The sequence below is a fragment of the Choloepus didactylus genome, chromosome 7, assembly GCF_015220235.1.
Source record: "Choloepus didactylus isolate mChoDid1 chromosome 7, mChoDid1.pri, whole genome shotgun sequence".
Lineage (NCBI taxonomy): Eukaryota > Metazoa > Chordata > Mammalia > Pilosa > Megalonychidae > Choloepus > Choloepus didactylus.
Genome location: NC_051313.1, coordinates 120,606,311 through 120,633,673, shown reverse-complemented (window position 1 = coordinate 120,633,673; position 27,363 = coordinate 120,606,311). Strand labels below are relative to the sequence as shown.

The window sequence follows — 27,363 nt, the reverse complement described above, 5'->3', positions numbered from 1 at the left end:
CCCTCTCAAGATAACATTTCCATTGCTCTTGAACGTTCCCTCTGTCCCTTTATAGTCTGCCCCTCCCCCTCACCAAGCAAACACTGATCTATGATTCTCACCATAGCAGAGTTTTGCATGTGCTAAAACTTCATATAAATGCAGTCATACAGTGTGGCTTCGTTTGTGTCTGACTTTTTGCATTTGACCTAATGTCTGTGTGATTCATCCATGTAGCCGCATGTATCAGTAGTTCGTTCCTTTTTATTGCTGAGTAGTATTCCATTATATGATTGTACCACAATTTTTGGACATTTGAGGTTTTCCCAGTTTGGGGCCATTACGAATAAGCAACCATAACATTCTTGTACAAGATTTTCATGGACATGTATCTTCATTTCTCTTGAGTAAATACATAGCAAGGGGTATGTTAGTCTTAGAGTACTTGTTTAACTTTATGAGAAGATGCAAAAATGATTTCCAAAGTGGTTGCTCCATTTTATATCACTTCAGGCAATGAATGAGAGTTCTGGTTGCTCCACATCCTTCCCAATATTTAGAGTTATTAATCTTTTTTTTAATTTTAGCCATTCTAAGGTGTATAGTGATTTCTCACTGTGATTTTACTTTATGTTTTTCCCTGATGACTAAATGACGTTGGAAACTTTTTCGTATGTGGGTTGACCACTCACATATCCCTTTCTTAAAGTACCTGTTTAAGTCTTATGCTTACTGCTTTTATTGTCTTTTTATTAATGAATCATTGAAATTGATTATATATTCTGGATTCAAGTCTTTTGTCAGCTGCAGGTATTGCAAATAGAATTCTAACAAATAACTTTTCTTTTTCTTTTTTTTTTTTTAAATCCTTCCAGAGGGCAAAACTTACTGATTTTTCACACATTATCGAGAATTATGCCCAGATTGTGAGGTCCAGGCTCCAGGAATTTCACATTATTCACTTTTGTATTCAGAAACCAGGCAGGGCAAAGTACTTAATTTCTAGGAAAGGCCCTGGAGCTGCTGAAGGAATTCATTCCTCAGTTTGTAAAACCTACTTCAGAAGATTTCTCCAAAGATTGTGTAAAAAGCTAAATAAATGTTAATTCTCTTTCTCTAAGCTTTGGACCTAAAGAAGAATGCTCAGTATCCAGCCCTATCCCCTAGTCCTGCCGACCCCACCCCCAGCTTTTGACACCTAAGGCTTATTTGCCCCGGCTGTCAACAACGCCTCATCCTCCTTTCAGGCTTGTAGCCACTCCATTCTGGCTTCAGCTCAAACTGCTTCCAGAAAAATGGTTCAAGGTCACTAACATCCTCACTGTTGCAGGGTCTAATGGAGACGACTGTGTCCTCGTCTTCCTTTACACCTCAGCAGCTTTCCTCACATTGGACAACTGCTTTCTATTTGTATTTGTATTTTTTGCTTAATTCCTGTGAATTTGTTTCACAAAGTTTATTATGAAGTGGTTCTAGCAGGAAAAAAGAATAGAGATTTATAAGAAACTTTTTGACCCCCACCCAGCTTTGCCAATTAGTAATATTTTTATATTATTTGTTATATGTAATATATATAGCAAATAATATAAATATATACAGGCAGTCCTTGCTTTGAGGAGTTCAGCTATGCATGCGTTTTATTGTACGGAGCAAAGTAGGGACTGCCTGTGGGGTGTGTGTCTCTTGAATTTGTTGTACATTTTTATATTTTTACTAATTATTATTTTTTATCCCATGGCTTGCATGTTTTCAGACTTTTAATAATAAATGGTTTCTTGCTGAATGTATCATTCTGCAGCTTGTTTTTTCAGTTAACAGCATATGACATGAGTCCATATTAATACAAATAGTTAATTTGCATTGCTGGTTAGTATTTCGAGGTATGAATATGCTACAATTTATTGCTTCCCCTCTTCTTTGGTCTTTAAATTGTTTCTGCAATTGATTGTACGCTTTGTATGACTGCATGGTATGTGAATATATCTCAATAAAATTGAATTAAAAATTGTTTCCAGTATTTTTCTAGTATAGACATTGCTACAGTGAACATTCTGGGCATCTCCCCTTGATCCCATGTGCAAATTCCCCTAGGATATGTATTTAGGAGTGGAATTCCTGGGTAGCAGATGTGCATCTGTTTAGCTTTAATACATGGTGCCAAATTGCTCTCCCAAGTTGTTGTATTAATTTATGTTCCCTCCCTTCTTCTAAAAAACACTCTTTCCTTTTTTTATGTTTTATTTTTAGCTTCTGTGACATCACAGGGTTCTAGTTTTCTTCCCACCACACTGGCTGCTCCTTAGCCCCCTTTGCCAGCTCCTTTTGCTCTCAGCATGGGGGTGCTCCAGCTCTCTACCTGGACCTCTGGCTCTTCCCTCTGCTCTCCTAATTACTCTTCCTTCATCAGGTCCCGGGATAGTAAATAGATGGCTCCCAAATATCTATCTCCACATATTTTTATAATTAAAAAAATAACCACACAAAAACAATATTACTAGGGACGGCAATTTGGCAATATCTTACCAAATAAAAATGCCTACACCCAGCAGTCCCACTTGCAGGACTGTGCTGCCCAAAAATATACTTGTATGTCTGCAAAACAGTTGTATTCAAATTACATATTGCAGCATTGTTTGCGAAAAAAAGGTGGGGGGGGGGAGAAAAAGGGAGGAAGGAAGATAGAAAAAGAAAAAAGAGAAAAAAGAATCTAAATGTCTATCAGTAAGGGACTGTATAAAAAGCATTATGTAGCTATATAATAGAATACAATGAAATGAAGATTTAAAAAAAAAGATAAAGAAGCTCACAGCTATAAAATAGAATACCAAGAAATGAAAATTTTATATATATATGTATGTGTGTGTGTATATATATATGTGTGTGTGTGTGTATATATATATATGTATATATATAGAAGCTCTTGATATACCCTCATAGAATGGTCTCCCTGGTATATTATTGTTAAGGGAAAAAAAACAAGGTGCAGAAAAGCATATATAGTCTGCTTAAATTTGAGTGAAAAGGAAAAAAGAACAAATGCATATACATTAAAGTTTGCTTGTATATGCATAAAATATCTTTGGGAGAATAAACATAAAACTATTATCAGTGGTTGTCTGTTGGGAGTAGGACAAGGTGAGAGAGAGACATGAGCCTTTTGAACCTTTTGAATTTGGGGCCAAGTCAAAATATAAAATAAAAGATAATTCTAAGAAAGACACAACTAACAAAACAAAAACCTCAAAAGAAAAAAAAAAAAAACTTTTAGAAAAGCCCAAATGGAAATAAGTCATTGACTTTCAGTCAGATAAAAACAAATTGCTTAAAAATGTCATTCCTTAAACAAGGATGTTTACTGGCATTTTAATTCCGTATGCTGTTTTCTAATGTATTACCTTTCTTTACATATCTGTCTTTCATTCATTAAAAGGTAAAATAAGGACATTTGTTTGGTGGCAATTTGTTTGGTGAAGGACGTTTTTACCAAATCTTGATGTAAGTGAGAAAACTCAATAGACAAAGGGGGATTCTTGGTGCTGAGACTGAGGCTTGTAGCTTCAGTAAGCTCAGGGTGCCCTCTAGTGTCGTGTGGGTGCAATATTGAGAAAAGAAGAAAACCTGGTAGTTCTACTCTAGCCTATTTGCCAGGTTTTCAGGGCCCTCATTATTAGCCCATCTTGTCTTCCCTGTAAGTTTCCTCATACTTGTCAGACCATGTTGCCCTATCTTTGGATCAGAAAGTATGCTGAGAGCCCCACCGGTCACACCACAGACTCAAACAGCCCAAGTGCAGTGGAAAAAGGCCTGGAATTAGATGTGCTGAGACCTTGAGAGGGACCGGTCCAGAGTTGCAGGCAGCCCCAGGTGCTGGGTGTAAAGCCCAGCCTCTGGATTCCCCTCTCCCACCTCCACACCCAGCCCCCTCTCCAACCCCCACAAAAGCTGGGGTGAGGGTGGAATGATTTCTGGGCCCCCAAGGAAATCAAACACCAGATCTTTTGGGGAACAGGGCTTTCTAGTTTATCCTATGATGATTGCTTTGAATAAAAATAAACCTGGGCTAGATGATAGGTGCTGGTGGGATGGCAAGGGAGATATTTCGGACAGAGTGGTCTGGAAAGGCATTTCTGAGGACTTGATCACTGGACATTTGAACAGAGACTGCATGGGGTGAGGAGGATGTGAATACCTGGAGGAGGTGCACGGCAGGTGCAGGTGCCCTGAGACAGGACTGGGTGTTGAGAGGCCAGTGGGAGTGGAGAGAGTGGGCCAGGGTGAGAGGGTGGGATGAGGCCAGAGTGGTCAGAGGGGTGGAATCCTGAGGGCCTTGGAGGAATGGTGGGATTGGGATTTCATTCTGCACAAGAAGGGAAGACAATGGAATGTTGGATGGGATACAGTGGTCAGGATATGTTTTAATTCACAAAAAGCTCTCTTTGTCTGTTGTGCCGTAATGACAGCAGGACAGTTTACTATGGTAGAGTTGAAGGCTTCTGGCTGGAAACAGTAGGGGTATGAGAAGTGATTGGGTTTAGTGTTAATACATTTAAAAAACAAAACAAAACCATTTTTATTGTGAAATACAAGACAAATGTGCATTTTAATGAATTATTCTAAAGCACTGCTCAATTGGAGAAAGAGCAAACTGTCCATACCCTAGAAGCCCCTTTTATGTTACTTACCAATCACAACTCCCTCTCTCTCCCTAAAGACTTATTTTTTTTTACCATTTTTTATTGAAATATATTCACATACTATACAATCATCCAAAGTGTAAAACAATTGTTCACAGTATCATCATATAGTTGTGCATTCATCACCACAATCAATTTTTGAATATTTTCATTACTCCAAAAAATAAAAATAAAAATAAAAGTAAAAAGAACACTCAAAATGTCCCATATCCTCTTCTTCCATATTATTCATTTACTTTTTGCACCCATTTTTTCTACTCATTTGTCCATACACTGTGTAAAGGGAGTGTGAGCCATAAGGTTTTCACAATCACATGGTCAGACCATATAAGCTATATAGTTATATGATCACCTTCAAGAATCAAGGATACTGAATTACAATTCAACAATTTCAGACTAAAATCTATTTTTTATTAGAGAAGTTGTCGGTTTACAGAAAAATCATGCAGAAAAATACAGCATTCCCATGTACCTAGCCCCACACCCAGTTTTTCCTATCTTTAACATTTTGCTTTAGTGTGTTAATTACCTTTGTTGCAATTGATGAAGTGATATTATTATATTATACTAGTAATTATAGTCCATAGTTTATATTAGGATTCACTGTGTGTGTTGTACGGTCCTATCTTTTTAAAAAATTTTTATTCTAGTAACAGATGTACAAACTAAAATTTCCCCTTTTAATTACATTCAAATACATAATTCAGTGCTGTTAGTTGCGTTCACAATATTGTGTTACCATCACCACCATTCATTTTCAAAACTTTTCCACTATCCCAAACAGAAATTCTGTTCCAATCAAGCCTTTTAACTCCCCATTCCCTACCCTTACCCCATTCCTTGTTAACATGTATTCTAGTTTCTGACTCTATTAGTTTGCTTGTTCTAATTATTTCATATCAGTGAGATCATACAATATTTATCTTTCACGCAACCTGATGTCTTCAAGGTTCATCCATGTTGTCACATGTATCAGGACTTCATTCCTTCTTACTATTGAATAATGTTCCATTGTGTATTTATATATGTGTATATATGCCACATTTTGTCCATTCTTCCACTGATGGACACACGAACACTTGGGTTGCTTCCATCTTTTGGCAATTGTGAAAATGCTACTATGAACATCTGTTTGAGTTCCTGCTTTCAGTTCTTTTGGGTATATACCTAGAAGAAGGATTGCTGGGTCATATGGTAATTTTTTATTTAACTTTCTGAGGAACTGCCAAACTGTTTTCCACAGTGGCTGCACCATATTACATTCTCACCATTGATGAATGAGTGTTCCTATTTCTCCGAGTCCTCTCCAACACTTGTTATTTTGTTGTTGTTTTTTAATAGTAGCTATTCTAGTGGGTGTTGGTGTTAATACATTTTAGAGATGGTGTTAGCAGTAACTCAATGGGGAACTGTATATTTACTAAGTTATGTTAATTTTACTTTTGATTTAAGGTGGTGTATTGCAGCAAACCCAATATAATAAATATGCATGGATTATTTAAAACTCAACACCCAGGAAAATTTAAGTTTTAAAATGTTAAGGTGCAGTTAGGCTGGAAAATCAGGCAAGCGAAACATATGCTGACATGGAGAGTTTACCTAGCCATGGATTTTGGGAACTCACATCTCTATCGTGCTTATTGCATAAGAAAGCTACAGATTGGGTTAAGAGCTCACATAGCCAGTCCTTTTTTTTTTTTTTTGTCGTTGTTGTTTATTTGTTTGTTTTGGGGGGGGGACCTAAGTATTTATTGAAAAAGAATGATCTGAGCACTAAACAGACCAGACTAATACATTCCGCTACTCAAAGCAATTACAATGAAAATATCAGCATATTGGTTTTCATGGCATAATTAATACATGCACAAATACTGCATTTATATTTTTTGCTTTCTTCTTTTGTGATTACGATGTCTTTCCCCATCCTTCTCTTTCTTTCTTCTTGAGTCCCAGTTTTTATCCTTATCTTTACTTTTCTTTCGTTTGTTTGGGCTCCTACTCCCATCCCTTCTATGTCGTGAACACTCAGCATCCAAATAGCTTCCGCCAGACTGCTGTGAATCTACTGAAGCTGATCACCTTTCTTCTTTCTTTTCAGCATCATCCTCGGCTTTTTCCTGCTCTGCTTGCCACTGACTACTGAGTTCTTTCACGTGTACATTGATCACATCCTGGATCACCTCAGTATATGATTTCTTGGTTATATGAACATTCTTAGCTCTGTAGGACTGGCGTCTTCTTTTATAATCTCCCACTTCTGCCAGGATTTCAAGGTAAGATTTTGGACTTTTCCGGCTATTATCTTGACTGACTTTTGCAGCCAAGTCTACAAAGAGATCATTGTCATTCTCAATAACTTGAGAACTGGAACACTTTTTCTTTGTCTCCTCAATTACAAAATCATAGATGGCAAGACGATCAGCTTGGGTTAGATCACGAACAAACTGCTTGTGATTCAGAGGAACTTCACCAGGTAAGGAAGAATAAATTCCCCAATTATTTGATTATAACAATCACCATCTTTTCCAATTGTAGTTCTAGCTTGTTTAATTATCTGGAATTGTGAGTCTTTATTCAAAGTAACTGAAGGATCTTCACATTCTCATAGAAAAATTCAGGATTTTACATCTCATCCTCTTCTTCTTTGGTGTAGCCCAGTTCCCTCAATCTACACGATACCATGTGCTTTGCTAAAGATGATTTAGGCATGTGATGATTGGAATCATAAGGGCATATCACAGTTTCCTCCTCTGGCGCCTCCTCCTCGTCCCCAGGGTCCAACTGGTCCAGGCTCCAGTCCAGCGACACCATCACTTCCTTCAGTGTCCAGCAGCAGCTCTCCACGAAGTCACCCAGCTCCTGAGGGAGCTATCGCCGCTCCTCCATGGGAGGAGGTTCGTCCTCCCAGTCCCTTGTTTTTTGCTTCAGAAACTGTTTCCGGTTCCACACTTAAAATAAGAGTCAAATCTAATTAACTGCAAGATATTCAAAGAGGAAGTCAGTATCTACAAAGCAGTGAGTAATGTAAACCTCAGAAATCCAAGCAGATTCTAGTTTTCTCCCCAGAAATGGCCTCAGTGTGTACTGCTAAAGGGAGACCCCAAGATGTAGAGGTTATTGTGCTGCAGCTGCAAGCCTACAGTTTTTTGTTTGTTTGTTTTTGTTTTAATAAATGTTCCCCAAAGCCTTACAGCCAACATCAGTAGTCTCACCTGAGCTAGGATTGTAGGTATTTTATGTTGGTTCTTTTTGAGCCATTGCACAGATACTTTTAAGTGCCACGGAGATTTTGTCATCATGGTGTTTCTTTGATGGTATCTGACATCCAGCACTTCCCTGTGTGGTCTCTGGAAGGAATGGACTGTCCTGCACGTCTTTTCAGTGTCCCCTTGTGTAGGAGTCAGCAGCAGGAGACTTGGAGCCAGGGCCTTCCTCAGTCTCACCCTCATCTCTAATACAGAAGCTCTGAAGCTTTCTTTGGAAAGCAGTCTTTGCACTATGTTGTTTTGGTAAATATCATGGTTCCATCTCCTGAAATAAAGGCACATTTGTGCATCATACAAACTCCTGTGTGCAGTAGCACGGGATGTGGATGTGCGGTGGTTTCCTAGATCCTACTGTGAAGGACCTGGACTCCCCAGACAGAGGGCGCCGGGGGAGGGGTGTGATGTCAGGCTGGAACCGCTGGCGTCCTTCAAGGTCTCAGTGGTCTCTCCCTCCTTTGCTGGAGCTGGGAGGTGTTGGCGTTGTTTGTACTCCAAGAGGGAAAAACCTCTGAAGAAGGTAAAACATACCCGGGAGCTGGGCACAGAGGGGGATAGAAAGTAGAGACAAAGCAGAGCGGGGCTCGGGGATTCGAGGGAGTCCAGGAAACCAGGCGCCTGACCTGTGGGCTGCGGTTCTGGAGCCCAGAGCCTCACAGCACAGAGTCCAGAAACTGGTAAGGAATGCAGAGAGTGGCAGGACCTTCCACGCGCGCGTCAAAAAACTAACATGTGGGATTGGCTTTTTGTTTTTGATCAGGACGAATTTGGTAAATCAGTCGCAGTGGGACACAAGGGGCCTGCTTTTTAAAGGATAAATTTTAAAGTCTCCTCCCAGTTTGAGCTCATAAATAATCGCCCAGAGAAGGAAGTCGTGCAGGAGTTCGGAGCCTAGATCGCCTCCTCGCGGGGAGCCGGGTCTGCACACCCTCCCCCGCTGCCAAATCGTATTTTTCTCGAACGACACCAGGGAGCATGGACGGAGGGGTCTGACAGTCTTGGGCCTTCCCTTCGGTGCCTCCTTCCTCTCTCTGCCAGTTATTACTGACTGCACCTCGAGTTTCTCCGCCTCCCCGTCGCTCCCCTAACAACCAGCTCTGACGAAGCATCCGGCGTGCTCAGCTCAGGAACCCCGTTTCTGCAGCTGTTCGACTCGCGTGCGCGATTTCGCCATTTCTTCGCGCCACCGCCACTGGGTGGAGCCAGCGAGAGCCTCGCTCGAACAGACTGCAATCTTGCCACGCACAAACCGCCATGGTGCAGACAGTAGTGAAACTTCGCCAGGCTGGAAAGTCAGTCTCATTCTTCAGACGAATCCGGAAAGCCTTCGACTGTTTGCAAAGGAAGTCGATGCAAAACGAACAAGGGTTGCCCCCTCTGTGTCCAGGACCCGAGGACGATGTCACAACTCAAGTTTCACTCTTGAGAATAAATGACAGCCCCCAACCCCCATCCCCGTGCGTTTGTTTTTTTAATGGCCCGTGCCTTTTGTAATTATTTGTTAAGGATCTAATCCACTAAAAGCATCCCTTTAAAAAAGCACTTTAAGATTCAATGCCATGAAAATGTGAAGGATTAACAGACACCAAAGTTTCTGGTGTTGCGTTCTAATTAGTACTTATTTTTTAAAAATCTGGAAGATAATTGAGTTTGGGGTTTTGTTTTATGATGTTTTAAAAACTAAAGTATTTTGCTCCCCTCCAACAAATCCACATTTATTGTAAAAGACGTAATTTTAAGATTTCAGAGAGAGTGCAGGTTACCAAGTTATGCCTGTTCCTGGAAATACCATTGTCAAAAGTGTGGTCCATACTTTTCCAGGTTTTCTACTTTTAAAAAAATACATGAATGGTATTATTGACATTATAAATCGGGATGTTGTTAACTTTTAAAAAATCTTAAACAATTATAATGTACACATCTTTTCAGAGCAATACATAAAAATTGCTCTTACTCTTTTTCATGGCTGCATAGGATTTCATCACCTGGCTTTCCTTTGGGAAACAATGGAAACGTTCTATAGGATATCCTGTGGGTGGGTGGGTGTATTAATAGATCATTCCCTTTTTTTTCCCAATTTTATTGAGGTATATTCACATACACACAAACCATCCAAAATATACAAACAATGGCTCACAGTATCATCACATAGTTGTGCATACATTCCCATGATCAGTTTTAGAACATTTTTATTACTCCAGAAAAGAAGAAAGATCAAACATCTTGAAAAATGTTAATAATTGATGAAACTAAGGATAAAAATAAAAGTCAGAAAAAATGAAAGTATGTCTTTGCTTTCTGTCAGAAAGTTAGCATTTTCTTCAATTACGAATGTAGGTAGAAAACCACAGTAGGTGTTAGCCATATCTTTAATTATGTAACCACTAAAATACTGGATGTTTTCAGAACGCACTGCAATTAATGTTGCAGGGAACTCAACATGTTATTTGTATTCACCGCTGCTATGAAATATGGTAGTTATCAGACGGGCAGCCAGATCTTTTTACTTAATGCTTTAAGAAAGAAGCAAACATAATATTTTAGTGTTCTCAATGATTTATTGTGTTTTGATGAAAATCACATCAGAGATCCAAATTCTTTCATTTTTATTATTCTTAATACTAGGATTTAATTAATTCTAAATGAGATCATGTAAGAAGGCTTGATACATAAAGAATCTTCATAAGTACTTGCTGCTACCAGTAATATTCAGTCATGAACTCTGAAAACAAATAGAAATAAACATGAAGTATGATATTTGATACTTTTAAAAAGGAGTTGTAATTGTAGGCTAAAGCAGTACTGTTCAAGTTTGCTAATGCTGCTGAAATGCAAAACACCAGAGATGGATTGGCTTTTATAAAGGAGGTTTATTTGGTTACAAAGTTACAGTCTTTTTTTTTTAAATATTAAATTCAGTTTTATTGAAATACATTCACACACCATACAATCATCCATGATATACAATCCACTGTCCACAGTATGATAACATAGTTATGCGTTCATCACCACAATCTATCTCTGAACATTTTCCTTACATCAGAAAGAACCAGAACCAGAATAAAAAATAAAAGTGAAAAAAGAACACTCAAATCATCCCATCCCACCCCATTTGTCCTTTTTTTTAATTATTATTAATAAACCAAGAAAATTTTATTTTAACAGAGAAAACCAAGTTTCAGTTTTGCATGAATACAGAGTTTGATAAAAAGGCTCTTAAAATATTATAAACAAGCTTATCAAATGCTATTCAGCCTTGATCACAATGAATAAAATTTATCTCTACAAACTCTTCACAACCTTCCATGTCTACACAGGCATTGTATTACATATTCTTGCTTTTCATTCTGTAAAAAGGAGTCATTTTATTTTAAGGCAAAACTATACCCCTTTTCCTTAACAAGGGATGCCCTGCATACTTTACATACCTGCATACTTTATTTTTTTATTTTTATTTTTTTTTAGAAAACAAATCATACATTCAATTGTTCACAGTACCATTACATAGTTGTACATTCATCACCTAAATCAATCCCTGACATCTTCATTAGCACACACACAAAAATAATAAGAATAATAATTAAAGTGAAAAAGAGCAATTGAAGTAAAAAAGAACACTGGGTACCTTTGTCTGTTTGTTTCCTTCCCCTATTTTTCTACTCATCCATCCATAAACTAGACAAAGTGGAGTGTGGTCCTTATGGTTTTCCCAATCCCATTGTCACCCCTCATAAGCTACATTTTCATACAATTGTCTTCGAGATTCATGGGTTCTGGGTTGTAGTTTGATAGTTTCAGGTATCCACCACCAGCTACCCCAATTCTTTAGAACCTAAAAAGGGTTGTCTAAATTGTGCGTAAGAGTGCCCACCAGAGTGACCTCTCGGCTCCTTTTGGAATCTCTCTGCTACTGAACAAAGTTACAGTCTTAAGGCCATAAAGTGTCCAAGGCAATGCATCAACAATCAGGTACCTTCACTGGAGGATGGCCAATGGCGTCTGGAAAACCTCTGTTAGCTGGGAAGGCACGTGGCCGGTGTCTGCTCCAGAGTTCTGGTTTCAAAATGGCTTTCTCCCAGGACGTTCCTTTCTAGGCTGCAGTTCCTCAAAAATGTCACTCTTAGCTGCTCTTGGGGCGTTTTTCCTCTCTTAGCTTCTCTGGAGCAAAAGTCTGTGTTCAACAGCCATCTTCAAACTGTCTCCTATCTGCAGCTCCTCTTCTCAGCTCCTGTGCTTTCTTCAAAGTGTCCCTCTTGGCTGTAGCAGCTTGCTCCTTCTGTCTGATCTTCTGTAGTGCTCCAGTAATTTAATTCAGACCCACCCTGAATGGGTGGGCCAACACCTCCATGGAAATTATCCAGAGTCATCACCCACAGTTGGGTGGGGTGCATCTCCATGGAAACACTCAAAGAATTACAACCTAATTAACACTGATAGGTCTGCCCACACAAGATTACATCAAAGACAATGGCACTTGGGGGGACACAACACATCCAAACTGGCACAAGTACTTTCTTACATTTGTTTTCTGCTTAACATACTTTTGGTCCTTAAACATAATAGAGAGGAAGGTGTAGACTTCTTTGCCTTGCCGGGTCTCTAAAAGTCTGACTCCCGCCCTGGGGTCTTAAGAGAATAGCTGTGGAAAGCAGCACCCGGTGTCCTGGGACTGAGGCTGGAGGGGACGGTTCCGCAGACCCTCCCCGTCCTGCACGTCTGATCTTTCCCGCTCTTCTTTCTTCCTATATTTTCTTACTTTTTTCCTTTCCTTTTCCCTTTTTTCTTTCTTCCTCTCTATTCCCTCCATTTCTTCGACACTTTCGCCCCATCCTTCTCCTTTTCCCGTTCTCTCCTTTATAAATTGTCCTTTGTATATTCGAGCCTCAACAACTGCGCTGCACCTCACACCAGGGCCGGAAACGAGAGAGGCCGCTGGGCAGGGGGCTTTCTGCAGGCGGGAAAGGTGTCACCCTGATGGTGGCGGAGCCACCAGCGGATTTCTCGTGGGACGGTACTGGGTGCTTGTCGTCCGGGTTTCGGTCAGGACTGCCCAGGGGGTGAACATTTTCCTCCCAGGGTCCTGCGAAAGTGTAGCAAGTGTTTTCGGATATCAGAATCCAAGACGCAGCGTCCGGGAGAGAGGGGCTGGAAGCAGCATTTTCCACCTCAGAATCAACCCCGACGCTGTTTTTATTTAAACTGATCGCGTCTCCGGGTTGCTCCCAGACTCGCGGATTCGGAATTTCCGCGGAACCGGGAGATCTGCAGCTTCTCAGCCAGCACCCGTAACCGCCAAGCATTTTGGGGCTAGAAGCTAAAACCCCTCCCCACTGTCCAAAAGGACGGTTATTCTGTTTGCACATCAGATCAACAATGTTTATTTCCCTCGGCCAGGGTGGGGGTGTCGGGTGAGCTACAGTCTTTCCGGTAGCCTCCGCCCACGCAGACTCGAAGCGCGGGAAACAGCCCAGGCTGCAGAGCCAAACCCTGCCTTTTGGGTTTCGAAAGCTGCGTGGCGGGGGTGGACTGTTTTTTAATCCCTCTCGAAACCGAACAGTGGCGACTCAAATCCGAGCGGAGCCGGCAGACCCTCGCCGCTATGCTGGTTAGTTCAAGGGTCCAGCCAGGAGGGAGGAGGGAGAAAAAGTGGTTTATGAGACACACCAGGACTAGCGGCGGGCGGGGAGAAGGTTTTGTTCAGAAGAAGCCCTTGGAGGGTTATTGCGGAAGGGGTAGCCCGGGCTGGATTCCATATCCACATCCGGAAGGCGACTCCCCAGACAAAGGGAGGACTTCGCTCCATCTCTCCTTGCAATCTTCTTCAAATACTTTGGAAGAAATCTAGCATTTTATTATTTTTATTAAAGTATGAAAAGGCTTTTGGGGAGACATGAACTGAATGAGAGTTTGCTGGAGCAGTACCCTGGAAAATCCCCAAGAGAAGGGAGTTTTCATGGAGGAAAGGGCTAGGGACCAGCTGTCAGGAAAGCTGGGGTGCAGAACCTTGTTTGGCAATTAAAATAATCTGAGAATGAGATTTTCTTATCCATAAAACGGGGACAGAACCCTCAAAGCCTACTGTGCTAAATAATGATGGACAAATAACACAATAAATGTGGATGTAAATTATAAAAGTTGTCAGAATTATGTCATTCATAGAAAGAGCATAGGACGGGTGCCTTGGGGGAATGGTTGGTAATTATTTCAAATAATGAAAGCACATGTTGGGTATCTACTGTGTGCAAGGCTTTGTACCAGGCTTTGCAGGGGAGATGAAGATGAAATGGACGCACTTTCTGATCTTGGGGTTGTTCCTTGCCTAGGTTGATGTTAGTGTGGACAGAGGGGCGCTGCCTCATTGGGCTGGTGACCACCCAGTTCTGAATAAAGGCTTCCTAGGGAGATCTCAGGGCAGAAGAAAGGAGAGCCTGTTGGATCTGTGAGTCTTTGAGAGGCGAAGGAGACCATAGTGGCTCAAACGTCTAAGAGAGTTTCACTAAACTGCGGAAGGTGCTTCTGAGAGGCAAAGGTGGCTGAAATCTGCAAACGAGTGGTCCCTGGGAGGCGTTTCCAAGAACTCAGTGCGCGGTTGAAGGTGGGTGTGCTGGGAGAGGAGAAACGCGGTTGTCTCTTCTCTAAGCTTGTCCGGGAGGAAATGGAGACCTAGAGACCAGTGGATGGGGTGGCCGGGTTCAGGGAGTCTGGACAGTCCTGCGATAATCTGCGTGCTCGGAGTCATCCTTGCGGGACGGGTGGCAGTGATCTGGGAGTAATTCTGAGATTTGGGCCGTGACACTCACTCGCTCGCTGCGTTTGGCCGCACTCACCCGCGAGTTTGACTTGCCTGGATAATCCCAACTCCTTTCTTGCGCTTGGAGTTTTCTCGGTGTCGGTGTTCCAGGTGGTCCAGATTTCCTTGCTTGCTTCCCCCGAGTCACGGACTCACGCGGAACTTTCTACGGTCAATCTGGAGTGGCCTCTTCCTGTCTCTATTTCGCTCTCTCACGATTGGCTCTTAAGTTGTAGGCAGGCCGATTGTTAAAGAGAGCTGGGTGATGTAAAAACTCCCCCCGGCGCCAAGGGGCAGACTTCTCCGCTCTGCGTGCTGGTCGGACGTTGGATGCCATGGGGTGGTGCAATGCCCGGCTCTTTCTCCGAGTCGCGCTCTTGGCATTCGTGTATACTGCGGCTGATGAGTGGGCTTCATTGCGATAGTCGGCCGGGGTCCGGGCGTTATCCGGGGTTTCGGGAGGGTTTTGTCGAGTGTCACGGGAGCGTCTTTCTGCCCCACTGGGGCTGCGCTCCGGGGTCTGTCGTGGTGTGCGGGGAGGCGGGGGACCCGTAGGCGCCTCACCTCAACCCGGTTTTTCTAATCTCTTTACGGTGCTCTTAGAGAATTCTCATACCACCCCCCGCCACAGCCCCCTCCCCGTAGTTTCTGATTTCCTTTCTGCCTCCTGCTCTCCAGATTTGACCGGCGAACATTCTTGCCCTCCTGATCCTTTTCGGCGATCCCAGCCTTTCCTGCTGACAAGTGGGTAGCTTCTTTGAATGGTAAACAGGGTCTTTTGAGGTCTGAGGCTCCGGAGTCTTCCCTCCAGTCTTTGGGGACGCGCTCTCAGGCCCCAGAAGCACCCCCCCCCACCCCGAGCCAGCCGCGGAGTTCTCAGAGCTACAGTGTTCCCGGTGCGCGCCTCTAGTAACTAGCGGGATCCGAGCCGGCAGCTCCACCCAGGCCCGACCACACTTTCTCCTGTGGGGACAGCGGGACCCTCCTCACTCTCACTAGGAAGATTGGAATCTGAAGGCTTCAAGGAATCTTCCTGTGACTTCTCAGTCTGCACTCTCACTTCTTCTCCCCCAGCCCCCTGTTTCCTGAGGTTCTTCTCTCCTCTCCCACCTCCCCACCACCCTAATATTAACTGTGATTTTCAAGTTTGCTCGTGTTCCCACCCCAGCATCCTTCCCTGTCCATGTCTAGTGCCTCCTGAACCCTTTTAATTTTTTTTTTTTTTTTTTTAGAAATCATTTTATTTTAAAAAAATTGGTGAGAATCGTGGCATTAGTTTAAACTTTTATAAATCTCTTTAGTGTCTGGGTTAATAAGTAACAGCTGGATTCTTATATGTGCTTCTGCATTTAGTCTGATGTGAAAGGTTATTTTGGTTGATGAAAAGAAAACTTGGCCTCACAAAGATAATAGTTGGAAAAGGGAGTAATATTTTAAAGCATTTTTAGATAAACATGGATACTCTGCCTCTACACCAAAACTTGTCAATTGCTTGCAATATGGAATGGGAAACCATATCAATAAACTTTATGTTCCCTATACAATTAAAATCCATTGGTCAAGTTAGTGCTTTGGAAGGACTTTTTACCTGTGCATAATTTTATAACACCATGTATCAGTCATTTGAAAAATATTGGTTCACTGAGTTATGTGGATCTTCAAAGGTGGGCACATTTCATTATATATTATCTAAAGAAATCATGTTCATTAATATCATCACCAATATATCAGAAAAGTCTTTTTTAAATATTGGGAAGCTGTCGAGCGCACAGTGGCTGATAAAAGTTTTACAAAATTCTAAATTTTCACTTGAAAGCTAGAACTTTCTCATTGACCACAAATACTGTCAGTTATTTTCCTTAAACTGATGGGCTCACTTTTATTTTTTGAGAAAATATCAGCCTAGTCTGAATACATCAGAGCTTTTTTTTCTTTCTTTCTTTCTTTCTTCTCTCTCTCTCTCTCTCTCTCTCTCTCTCTCTCTCTCTCTCTCTGGTTAAAAGAAAATCTTGATACATTAGTGCTTCTTTTTCTTCTTTTTTTTCCTCTCTTTTTGGTTAAAAGAAAATCTTCATACATCAGAGCTTCTTTTTCTTTTTCTTTTCTCTCTCTTTTTGATTAAAAGAAAGTCTTGATACATCAGGGCTTCTTTTTCTTTCTTTCTTTTCTTTTTCCTCTTTCTCTTTTTGGTTGAATAAAAACCTAGTCTGAATAAGTATAGTTTGTCAGGCATTCTTTCAAGAAAAAATGCTGGTCCAAAAAAAAAAAAAAAAAAAAAAAAAACCAATAAAGTGGTTCAGCTTGCAACTCAAATAATCACACAAATGCTTTTCCTAGATGTAACCATTATACTTCAGTACACAGCAAAAGAATTTTAAGTGCACTTCCCATTTTGTGACAGTATACTGAAAATGTGTATAAGAGTTGAGATATAATTTTTTGATTTCAGGAAGGATGTTAAGTGAACTTTTAAAAAAGTTGTGAGTGGTCAAAATGGCAGGCTGCCCTGCTGTTGCACCATCAGGCTGGTGGCTGGTTGGTATTAAAAAATGGTATTACAGTGCTGCAGGGTTCGAAAAGCTGGGGTTAATGCGAGATGATACAATAGCTGAGAACTAAGACGTGTAAAGAAGCCATAAGAAGACTTCCTGAGACCCTTTATAATGAGAGGGTGTTTTGCATTAAGAGAGCACTGAAACGGACCATGAGATAGCAGATATTGCCTAAAGAGCAGTGGACAAAATATGAGAAGGATAAATTCTATCTTGAACCACATCTGAGAGAAGTTATTCAGGAAAGAAAAGAGGGAGAAGAATGGGCAAATAACCATGTAATTGAAACTGTGAATGCACTCATCCCCACAGTATTTTTATAAAGCCGTAAAACCTAAAATGTACAATTTAAGAACTATTTGGGTTACAAATGTATTACTTTAAAAAATATCAATTGTAGTCATTGTTGGAGTTTTTGAATTCTAAACTTTATAAAAATCTTTACTGATTTCACTTATTTATCATAACTCTTTCCAAACTCCTAAGCTAACATTTAGTTAGTGTTTAATTGCTTCCTGGGGCTCAGAGAGAACACTTTAATCAGTATTCACTGGTTGGATAACCTCAGTTTACTAAAGGATATAATGTTATACCAAGTAGAATAGTCACCTTTATATTGCCTTTGTAAGTTAGCAAGATGCTTGGAAGCCAGCCCCATAAGGGCCTAATTTGCAGGTATGAAATAGAGCAAGAAGCAAGTGCCTATACCTGATTTCACCTGAAGTAAACAGAGCAGTCCAGCAGACTGGCTTTCTTACTTCATGAGTCTTCAGTAGAAAGAAAAGAAAGAGAAAGGATTCACTCCCCAGTTTGCTAAGATTGGGGACCAGCCCCAGTTCAGCCCTCTCCAACTACTGGCCTTCAAAATATTTGATTTTGTATCCTACTGATAAAAAAAAAATCATGTACACACCCCCCATATGGAGATGTATAAATCATATGTATGTACTCCTGTGCTAATATGTATATTAGAAAAGAAAAGTAGGCATTAGAAAAATAGATTAAAATATAAAGACAGATTATACTTTCTCCCATATCCAAGTGACTTGTCCACACTCAAAACTATTGTTATTAAAAAAAAAAAACTGCTGTTAAAAAGTATATTGTAAGGACTGAATATGAGTTATAGTTAAAAGTTTTAAGGTTTTAGGTTGATTACCTTTAATATAAACCAGAACTATTTTATACTGTCCTTCCCACCCCTAAATGCTGAAGTGCCTTCTTTGGTGGAAGTGAAAGGGATGGGAGCACAGCGAGCAGGGAAGGAATTGTGGGGAACCCACAGTGCTCCACAGCATGTCTTTGCTATGTGGGGCAGAAATAGCTGATTAGGATCTTACCTTGAGGAACAAAACAGACTAAAAAAAACAAGTTTTCTATTATATTTTAAATTCTTAAAGAATCAAAAGTGTGTATGTGTATTTAGTGGATGTGTATATGAGTGTGTATAAACTGCTCCCAAAGATGAGATATGATGTTCCACATTCATTACGTTTGAGCTGCAACATAATCATAAAGGGGGTCTTTTATTTATTTTTTGTTTTTTTATTCATTTTATTGAGATATATTCACACATACCATGCAGTCATACAAAACAAAGCATACATTCAATTGTTCGAAGTACCATTCTATAGTTGTGCATTCATCACCAGAATTAATTTTTGACATTTTCATTACCACACACACAAAAATAATAAGAATAAAAATTAAAGTGAAAAAGAGCAATTAAAGTAAAAAAGAACACTGGGTGCCTTTTTCTTTTTCTTCCCCCGTTTTTGTGCTCATCCACCCATAAACTAGACAAAGGGGAGTGTGGTCCATATGGCTTTCCCAATCACATTTTCACCCCTCATAAGCTACATTATAAAGGGGGTCTTTTTTTTTTTAAATTTTTATTGGGATTGTTCAGATACCATACAATTATCCAAAGATCCAAAGTGTACAATCACTTGCCCCTGGGTACCCTCATATAGCTGTGCATCCATCACCACACTTAATTTTTGTTCAATTTTTAGAAACTTTTCATTTCTCCAGACAAGAAATAAAGTGAAAGATGAAAAAAGAAAAAAGAAAAGGAAACTCAAATCCTCCCCTATCCCTAACCAACCCCCCTCAATTGTTGACTTGTAGTGTTGGTATAGTAGTACATTTGTTACTGTTTATGAAAAAATGTTGAAACACTACTAACTGTAGTATATAGTTTGCAATAGCTATATATTTCTTCTATAAAGGGGGTCTTTTAATAAAAATTTTTGTAAAAATAAAAATGTGAGCACATGGCCGTGAAGAATACAGTGATTACTAGAACAGTGTGGTGCTTTGACCTGATTCACTCTAGGGTGCCAGCTGTTTTACCCACCATGGCTTTCGTACCACAGCTACAAATGTGAAAAAAGCAATGAGCATCTTAGTATTATCATAAAAATAATTACTATTATAAAAATAATTTTGCCCTGACAGACACCCTGAAAATGTCTTGGGGATCTCCAGGATTCCCTGGACCACACTTTGAAAATCACCAAACTAGACAATTAATTTGTTAATTATGTTTAAAAATCACAGCTATTCTTTCTTTGTCTTTATTCACGCCTTAAAGGGAATCTTAAAAATTAGTTAAATCAACATCAATTGGGAGAAGCAATGCTATAGAATAAAAGCTTTATAGAACAAGAACTAATACTACATTATTGTATTTTTTTTTATGGTTTATAAATGCTTACTAGTAATACTCCATTTAATCCTCAACACCTCTAAGAAATATGTGTCATCATTCCCACTGAGGAAGCAAGGAGGTAGGAAAGCTTCAGAAAGGCAGGTACAAATTTTTCCTAAAGATTTGTCTGAAAATTCATTATAGTGGTGGGATTACAGGTGACATTAATTTTCTTTATACTTTTCTATACTCTAAACATTTTAATAAAAAATAACAACGAACATATTGGAAACTTAGTCAATCTTACCAATACAAATGGATTCACTGCAGTATCTCAAGTTCATCAGTTTCAGGAGCAACAATAAAAAGGATGCACACATTTTTATGCATCATCCCTATCCCTTTCTATTATCTGTACAGTATAGAATTCAAGATTGCTGAGGGATTCCTGAGTTTTGTTATTGTTACTGAAAAACTTAAGTCTTACAAACCTTAGAAGCAGCAGCTATTAATGTACTATTAGGACTCCATGTTCCAACTGCAACCTTAAAGCACAAGGTTATTAGTTAGCACTTGACACCTAAAAACCATTAATTAAATGAAAATAGCTTGTATCTATGATTCATATTTGATACCCTTAGTTCTATTAACTGAGAGCTTAGAAAGTCCCTTAATTTTTTTAAGTATAAGGTAACTTTGAAAAATATTCTAATGTGAGAAGGATACATTTTAGAAGAAATATAATTAGAATTTTATTTTACCTAACGTTTTCAACTTCCTCTCCAGCTTTTGCCAAAAACTGCTATTAAGTGGAAAAAACAGTTTGTTTTCTTTCATAGTCTTCCCTTTCTCATAAGGCAAAGCAGTGAAAAGCAATAAGCAGAGATAATGCACCAGTGGAACAGTCAGTTCACTGTATTTTCAAAATAAAATTTCTTAATGAAATGCTGAATGTTTTAAATATAGGAGAAGTATTTATTTAATTAAAAGTAAATAACTGCTAAAATTTTCAAAGCAACTACTGAAAAACTCAGCAAGAAGCTCTATGACATACTAATAGTGATTCCATGAGTGAATAATTTGAAATGATCAAAATAATATTTATAATTACTTTTAATGGATGCTCTCTTCCTTTAACATCTTTAGTCTATCTGTATATTAGTTAAAAACATTTAACCACACCACCACCACTAGAAGGATATCTGGCAAGTTATGGAATCAGAGTCATGTTTAAATTTAACAGGACTGACTGATATATATTTATATATATAATATAAATAAAGCAGCATAACTGTTAAGAGAAAGCTTTAAGAACTAGTTCAATGTAAAATTAAAAACTAGAACATCAATTGCTCTATTATGGTTAGAGAGATACAACTCATATATAATCATCAAACAATTTTAAGTATAGTGATACTCCAGAATTTTGTCCTTCTGTATATTAAAAACCAAATGGAAATTCTTCAATTCATGTTGTAAATATTTTTACTTTTGAAAAGTAATTTAAATGTTATTTAAAAACCTGGTACATTCCTCCTAAGTTTTTATTTCTTTCTTTTATAAGTTTTAAGGCTCTTTGGACAGAGTGTTTAAGATATCTTGATCCTCTAATTTTGCAGGGCAAAAATTATTTCCAAATTGCTATTGAAATAATCACCAGTTGCTGTATACCCTTTATTTGAACAACATCAGAAATAAATACCCCAGTATTAGGTAGTATGGAGAATAAGGGGTACTTCTTTTTTTTTTTTTTTTTAGATTTTTTTGCCTTTATTATTTTTCTTTAAAATGCAGTTTTATTGAGATATATTCACATACTATATAATCATCCATGGTGTGCAATAAACTGTTCATAGTACCATCATATAGTTGTGCATTCATCATCCCAATCTATATTTTTTAATTCATTTTTGTTGAGATATATTCACATACCATGCAGTCATACAAAGCATACATTCAGTTGTTCACAGTACCATTATATAGTTGTGCGTTCATCACCAAAATTAATTTTTGAACATTTTCATTACCACACACACGAAAGTAATAAGAATAAAAATTAAAGTGAAAAAGAACAATTAAAGTAAAAAAGAACCCTGGGTGTGTTTTTTTTGTTTTTTGTTTTTTTTTTTTGCCCCCGTTTTTCTACTCATCCATCCATACACTGGACAAAGGGGAGTGTGGTCCATATGGCTTTTCCAATCACATTGTCACCCCTGATAAGCTACATTTTTATACAATCATCTTCACGATTCATGGATTCTGGGTTGTAGTTTGATAGTTTCAGGTATTTACTGCTAGCTATTCCAATTCATTAGAACCTAAAAAGGGTTGTCTATATTGTGCGTAAGAGTGCCCACCAGAGTGACCTCTCGGCTCCTTTTGGAATCTCTCTGCCACTGAAGCTTATTTCATTTCCTTTCACATCCCCCTTTTGGTCAAGAAGATGTTCTCCATCCCACGATGCCGGGTCTAGATTCCTCCCTGGGAGTCATATTCCACATTGCCAGGGAAATTCACTCCCCTGGGTGTCAGATCCCAAGGGGGTACCTCTTGATAAAAAGTGTTTTTAATTTATTTAAAGCAGCACAAAGTTCCTGATAACTTTTCATTTTAAAAAGAGAAATCCTATAAACTCCTAGTAGTCAACTAAAGGGACTGGTCTTAGAATTCAGTGTTCAACTAGGTTCCAAGAATAAGAGATTGTATGACAAGCCAGTCTTTACTGCAAATGGATACATTTATTTTATTCTTTGTAGCTACTGCTTCCATAGTGTTCAAGAGATTTTGAAAGAACCAATAAATTAAAAGACTTAAGTTCTCAAGTAGCAATTAGTACCTTTCAATACCATGGCAACATTTCTAAGAACACTGAAAAACATTAGACTTTCAGCACAAGGTTAAATCATGGTACCATAGTCCTGCCTATAAATGGTTGAACAGAAAAAAATGTGTCCACTGTTACAATGAATCATTGCATCAGCCAACCTGTTCTAAAAGAAATCAAACTTGAGAAGGTTAACAGTGAAAACTCTCAGCCCAATCTTTAAAACTAGGGAGTCCTCAGAAATGACAAGGGGGGGTGGTGAGGGGTGGGAATCAAGGCATATGTTTAGTCACAACCTTATATGGTCTTATAGAGTTATAGGAAGCTGAATCTTCAAGATTTTTTCTAGAGAGCATGTGACATCATTGCCATGAAAGAAAAAAGAATTTTGAATACTTAGCTCATAAATACTAAACTATTCCTAGTGCCAGTCAAATCTAGATACTACAGCTCAATACCACCCTCTCTATCAATACAGACATGTGGAGGAACACATCATTTTAACTGTCTTTAGGAAAAGGACACATGTTAATCAGTAAGATTTCCTTGATAGTCGATAATAAAATTGCCCATTTTAACTACACTTTGGAAAAAAATAAACACCTTTTATAATTAGCCCAAATCTCCTATCTGATCCAATGTCACTGATTTCACTCCTTGAACAAATATTTATGAAGTTCCTCAATGGGAGAGGCTGCCAGAGCGGGGAGGGAGGTCCTGCCAGAGGGGAGAAAGCAGTGAAGGGGTCAGGACTGAGGGATCCATTTTCCAACCTGTTGGGGGGTGCAAAGGTGGGTTAGGGTGAGATGGAGAGCCAGGGGCTGCTGACTATCAGATACATGGTATTCAAATATCTTCCTCCATTCTGGAGGCTATCTTCTTGCTGCCTTGATAATGTTTGTAGATGCACAAAAGTTTGTAAGTTTGATGGGATTAAAATTTCTATTTCTATTTTATCTGTGTTGCTTATGCGTTTTGTGTAAATTCAGAGAATCCATTGCCTAATACAAGCTCCTGTGTTTTCCTCTAGGAGTTTTTTAGTTTTAGTTGTTATATTTAACATTTTAGCTTAATCTTTGTGGTGTGAGATGGAGGTGGAGAGTTGCTTTCCTTCTTTTGCATGCACATATCCACTTTTCCCAGCATCAATTGTTAGGAAGACTGTACCAACCTTAAGCCAGTACCCATACTGTTTCAATAACTGAGGCTTGTAATAAGTTTTGAAATCAGGATGTGTGAGGCCTCCAAATTTGTTCTTCTTTTTCAAGGTGGTTTTCGCCTTTTGGGGCCCCTTGGCCTTCCATATGAATTTGATGATTGGCTCTTCCATTTCTGTGAAGGAGGTTGTAGGAATTTTGCTTATGATTGTGTTAAATCTGAGGGTTGCTTTTTTGTAGTAATGACATTTTAATATGTAGTGTTCTAATCCATGAACACGATGTCTTTCCATTTATTTGCATCTTCTTTAATTTCTGTCAGCAATGTTTTGTAGTTACACACCCTTTTCATCTTTGGTTAAATTTATTCCTAGATAGTTGATTCTCTTGGTTGCTATTGTAAATTGAATTGTTTACTGATTTCCTTTTCAGATTGTTCATTGCTGGTGTATAGCAATACCACTGCCTTTGCAAATTCATTTTTCAGCTCCAGGAGCTTACTTGTATATTCTTCTGGATTTTATATCTATAGGATCATGTCATCTACCACTAGGGAAGTTCAACTTCTTCCTTCCATCATGGATGCCTTTATTTCTTCCCCTTGCCTAATTGCTCTGGTTAGAACTTTCAGTACAATTTTGAATATCAATGGTGAAAGTGGGCATCCTTGTCTTTTCCTGATCTTAGGGGGAAAGTTTTCAGACTTTTCTCTTTTTTTAGATCATGCAAGCACTTATTTATATTTGTAGTGCTGATCTGTGGGATACTTGGCTTTAAACAACCCCTTTCAATCATGTTCACCTTCAATGCAGCTCTTATACTTATATTCCCATTAATGAAACATCATCACCCCTGGCCATTCCCATACCTTTAAGTTCATCCTCATTAACATCAGACTTTCACTTTTGAGTATGATGCTATCTATGGGTTTCTCATATGTGCCCTTCATCATGTTGAGGAAATTTCCTTCAGTTCCTAGTTATCTTTTTTTTTTTAATGCAATTTTATTGAGATATATTCACACACCATATAATCCAACCAAAGTATACAATCAGTGGCTCATAGTATCATCACATAGTTGTGCATTCATCACCATAATCAATTTTAGAACATTTTCATTACTCCAAAAAAAAGAAATAAAAATAAAAAAGAAAACCAAAAACATCCCATACCCTTTATCTATCCTTATTACTTTTTTTTTTTTTAACAGTTTTATTCACTTACCATATAGTCCATCCTAAGTATACAATCAAATGGCTCTTGGTATTATCACATAGTTATGCATTCACCACTACAGTTAATTTGAGGATATTCTCATTTCTTCCAAAGAAAATAAATCACATATCCCTTATATCCTCCTATTGACATTTAGCTTTGGTATAGTGCCTTTGTTACCATTAATGCCAGAATATTATAATGTTACCGTTTACTGTAGACCTTAGTTTATGTATGCTATATTTTTTCCCATATAGCACCCTATTATTAACCCTTGTAATAGTGATGTATGTTTGTTCTAGTTCATGTAAAAATATAATTAACCACTATCATTGTCTGCTCTGGTTTTGCTAAGTTATACAGTCCCAGTTTTTATCCTCTAGCTTTCATTCTGGTGACATACACAATTCTAGCCTTCCTCTTTCAACCATACTCATAGTTAGCTTTGTTAATTACACTTACAGTTTTGTGCTATCCAAAATATGGAATGCTTCATGAATTTGCATGTCATCCTTGCACAGGGGCCATGCTATTCTTTTCTGTATGTGATGCCAAAGGCAGCACTAGTTCCTAGTTTTTCTGAGCCTTATCAAGAAGGGGTGCTGCTGGATTTTGTCAAATGTCTTTTCTGCATCAATTGAGGTGACACATGTTTCTTGCCTTCATTCTGTTAGTGTGGTATATAACGTTAATTTATTTTCTTGTGTTGAACCACCCTTGCATTCATGAGATAAATCCCATTCAGTTGTGGTATATAATCTTTTTAATGTGCTTTTGGATTTGGTGTCCTAGTATTTTGTTGAGGATTTTTGTACATATGTTCATAAGAGATGTTGGTCTGTATTTTTCTTTTCTTGCGTAGCTTTGGTATTAGGGTGGTGCCTGTTAAACATTCAATATGCAGTATTTTCCAGGAAGAAGTTTCATCTGTACTTTCTTCCTCCCCAGGATCCCACAGACTTCTTTATAAGATGAAAGTTGTGTCCCAGTTTGGATTTGTGCATTCGAGATTCCTCGTGGAGGGACAAGTGGATGATAAGATCTTTCTGCACTATGACAGTGAAAAGGGCAGGGCAGAGCTCCAGGGGCCATGGGCGGATCTGCAAAATGAAAAAGAGACCACTTTCTTGAAGGAGAAGGAGAAGAAACTCAGAATGAGTATGGCAGAAATCATGGCCCTGCAGAGCAGGGAAAAAGGTGAGAGTGGGGAGGTGTGAAAGGGATGTGAGAGCTTTGGCTTGGGGGCAGGACAGCAGGGAACTATCTCTATCCACTGTTTTGGCTGTGGGATGCAGGTGACAGGATTGGGGTCTATGGAGTTCAGTTGGAAGTGGAGACTTACTCAGCCAGCACCAAGGAAGAGATGGGAGAGAGCCAGAGAGGGGTGGTCTCTAGGCTGGAGTTTCTCACCATGAGAGGGAAGGTGGAGGGCCACAGTGGATGGAGAAGTCACTGCTGGGTGGGGGCAGCCTTGCATTCCCTCCAGGAGGATCTGGGCTGTGAGATCCGTGAAGACAACAGCACCAAGGGCTTCTGGGATTTCCACTATGATGGGGAGCTCTTCCTCTCCTATCACCCGGAGACCCAGAGATGGACAGCGCCCCAGTCCTCGGCTCAGTCTTTGGCCATGGAAATCAAGAACTCTTGGGATGAAGATGGCACTCAAGATAAGAAATCCCAGCCCCACGAGGAGGCAGACTGCCTTCAAAAACTGCAAAGATATCTGATTTACTGGAGAGAGTTCAAGGAGAGTACAGGTACTGATTCTTGGGCTGGGCCCTCATCTCCCCGCTGTCCACTGGAGACCCCCCTAACTCATCCCAAGGAAACCCTGGCAGTACTATATGTTCTACAGTATGTGCATGTATGTTCTCTCGGCATATTATATTCTGATTTGCCTGTCCTGTTAAAGCCACTGGGTATAGACATAGAGGGGGTAGGGGAATGAACTTTCCCGATGTCAATAGCCCCAGGAAGCAGTGGATACTCAGACGGAACCTGGGAAGGTGGGCATTAAGCAGAAGAACCTTTGTCCTTGTGCCCCACCTGGCTGCCCTCCTGCCTGAGCATAGAGAGTTCTCTCCGAGGCCTATGGCCAGGGGCCCACCCCGAGACATGCCCCTTCCTCAGTATCAATATGTGGGTCCCAGAGAGAGGCCATCCTCCTGCCAGTCTGAAGGAATTGGGATCCCACGGTGCCAAACAGACTTGCAGAGCAGCGTGGAGCCAGAGGGTC

At 39.5% G+C, this 27,363-nt stretch overlaps 1 protein-coding gene, 1 non-coding gene and 2 pseudogenes across 4 annotated transcripts in view; 2 read left to right on the top strand and 2 right to left on the bottom strand.

The window, feature by feature from the left end:
• Nucleotides 1–6,476: 6,476 nt before the first annotated feature.
• Nucleotides 6,477–14,675, bottom strand: LOC119540724 (annotated as a pseudogene).
• MICA (MHC class I polypeptide-related sequence A) overlaps nucleotides 13,422–27,363 on the top strand; it is a 34,497-nt gene continuing 20,555 nt past the window's right edge. The window contains exons 1-4 of one of the 3 annotated variants that reach the window (XM_037843079.1): nucleotides 13,487–13,541; nucleotides 14,260–14,531; nucleotides 26,076–26,324; nucleotides 26,597–26,884. In XM_037843079.1, coding sequence (XP_037699007.1) covers nucleotides 26,099–26,324; nucleotides 26,597–26,884 — 514 coding nt within the window. In that variant the 5' untranslated portion in view covers nucleotides 13,487–13,541; nucleotides 14,260–14,531; nucleotides 26,076–26,098. Of the gene's footprint in view, nucleotides 13,542–14,259; nucleotides 14,532–15,052; nucleotides 15,129–26,075; nucleotides 26,325–26,596; nucleotides 26,885–27,363 lie in introns of those variants that run through there. The other 2 variants (XM_037843078.1, XM_037843076.1) reach the window with 2 other exon arrangements.
• LOC119539632 lies at nucleotides 17,080–17,601 on the top strand (annotated as a pseudogene).
• LOC119541005 lies at nucleotides 25,604–25,712 on the bottom strand. The gene has a single exon (XR_005218143.1). It is a non-coding gene; the product is annotated as a U6 spliceosomal RNA (small nuclear RNA).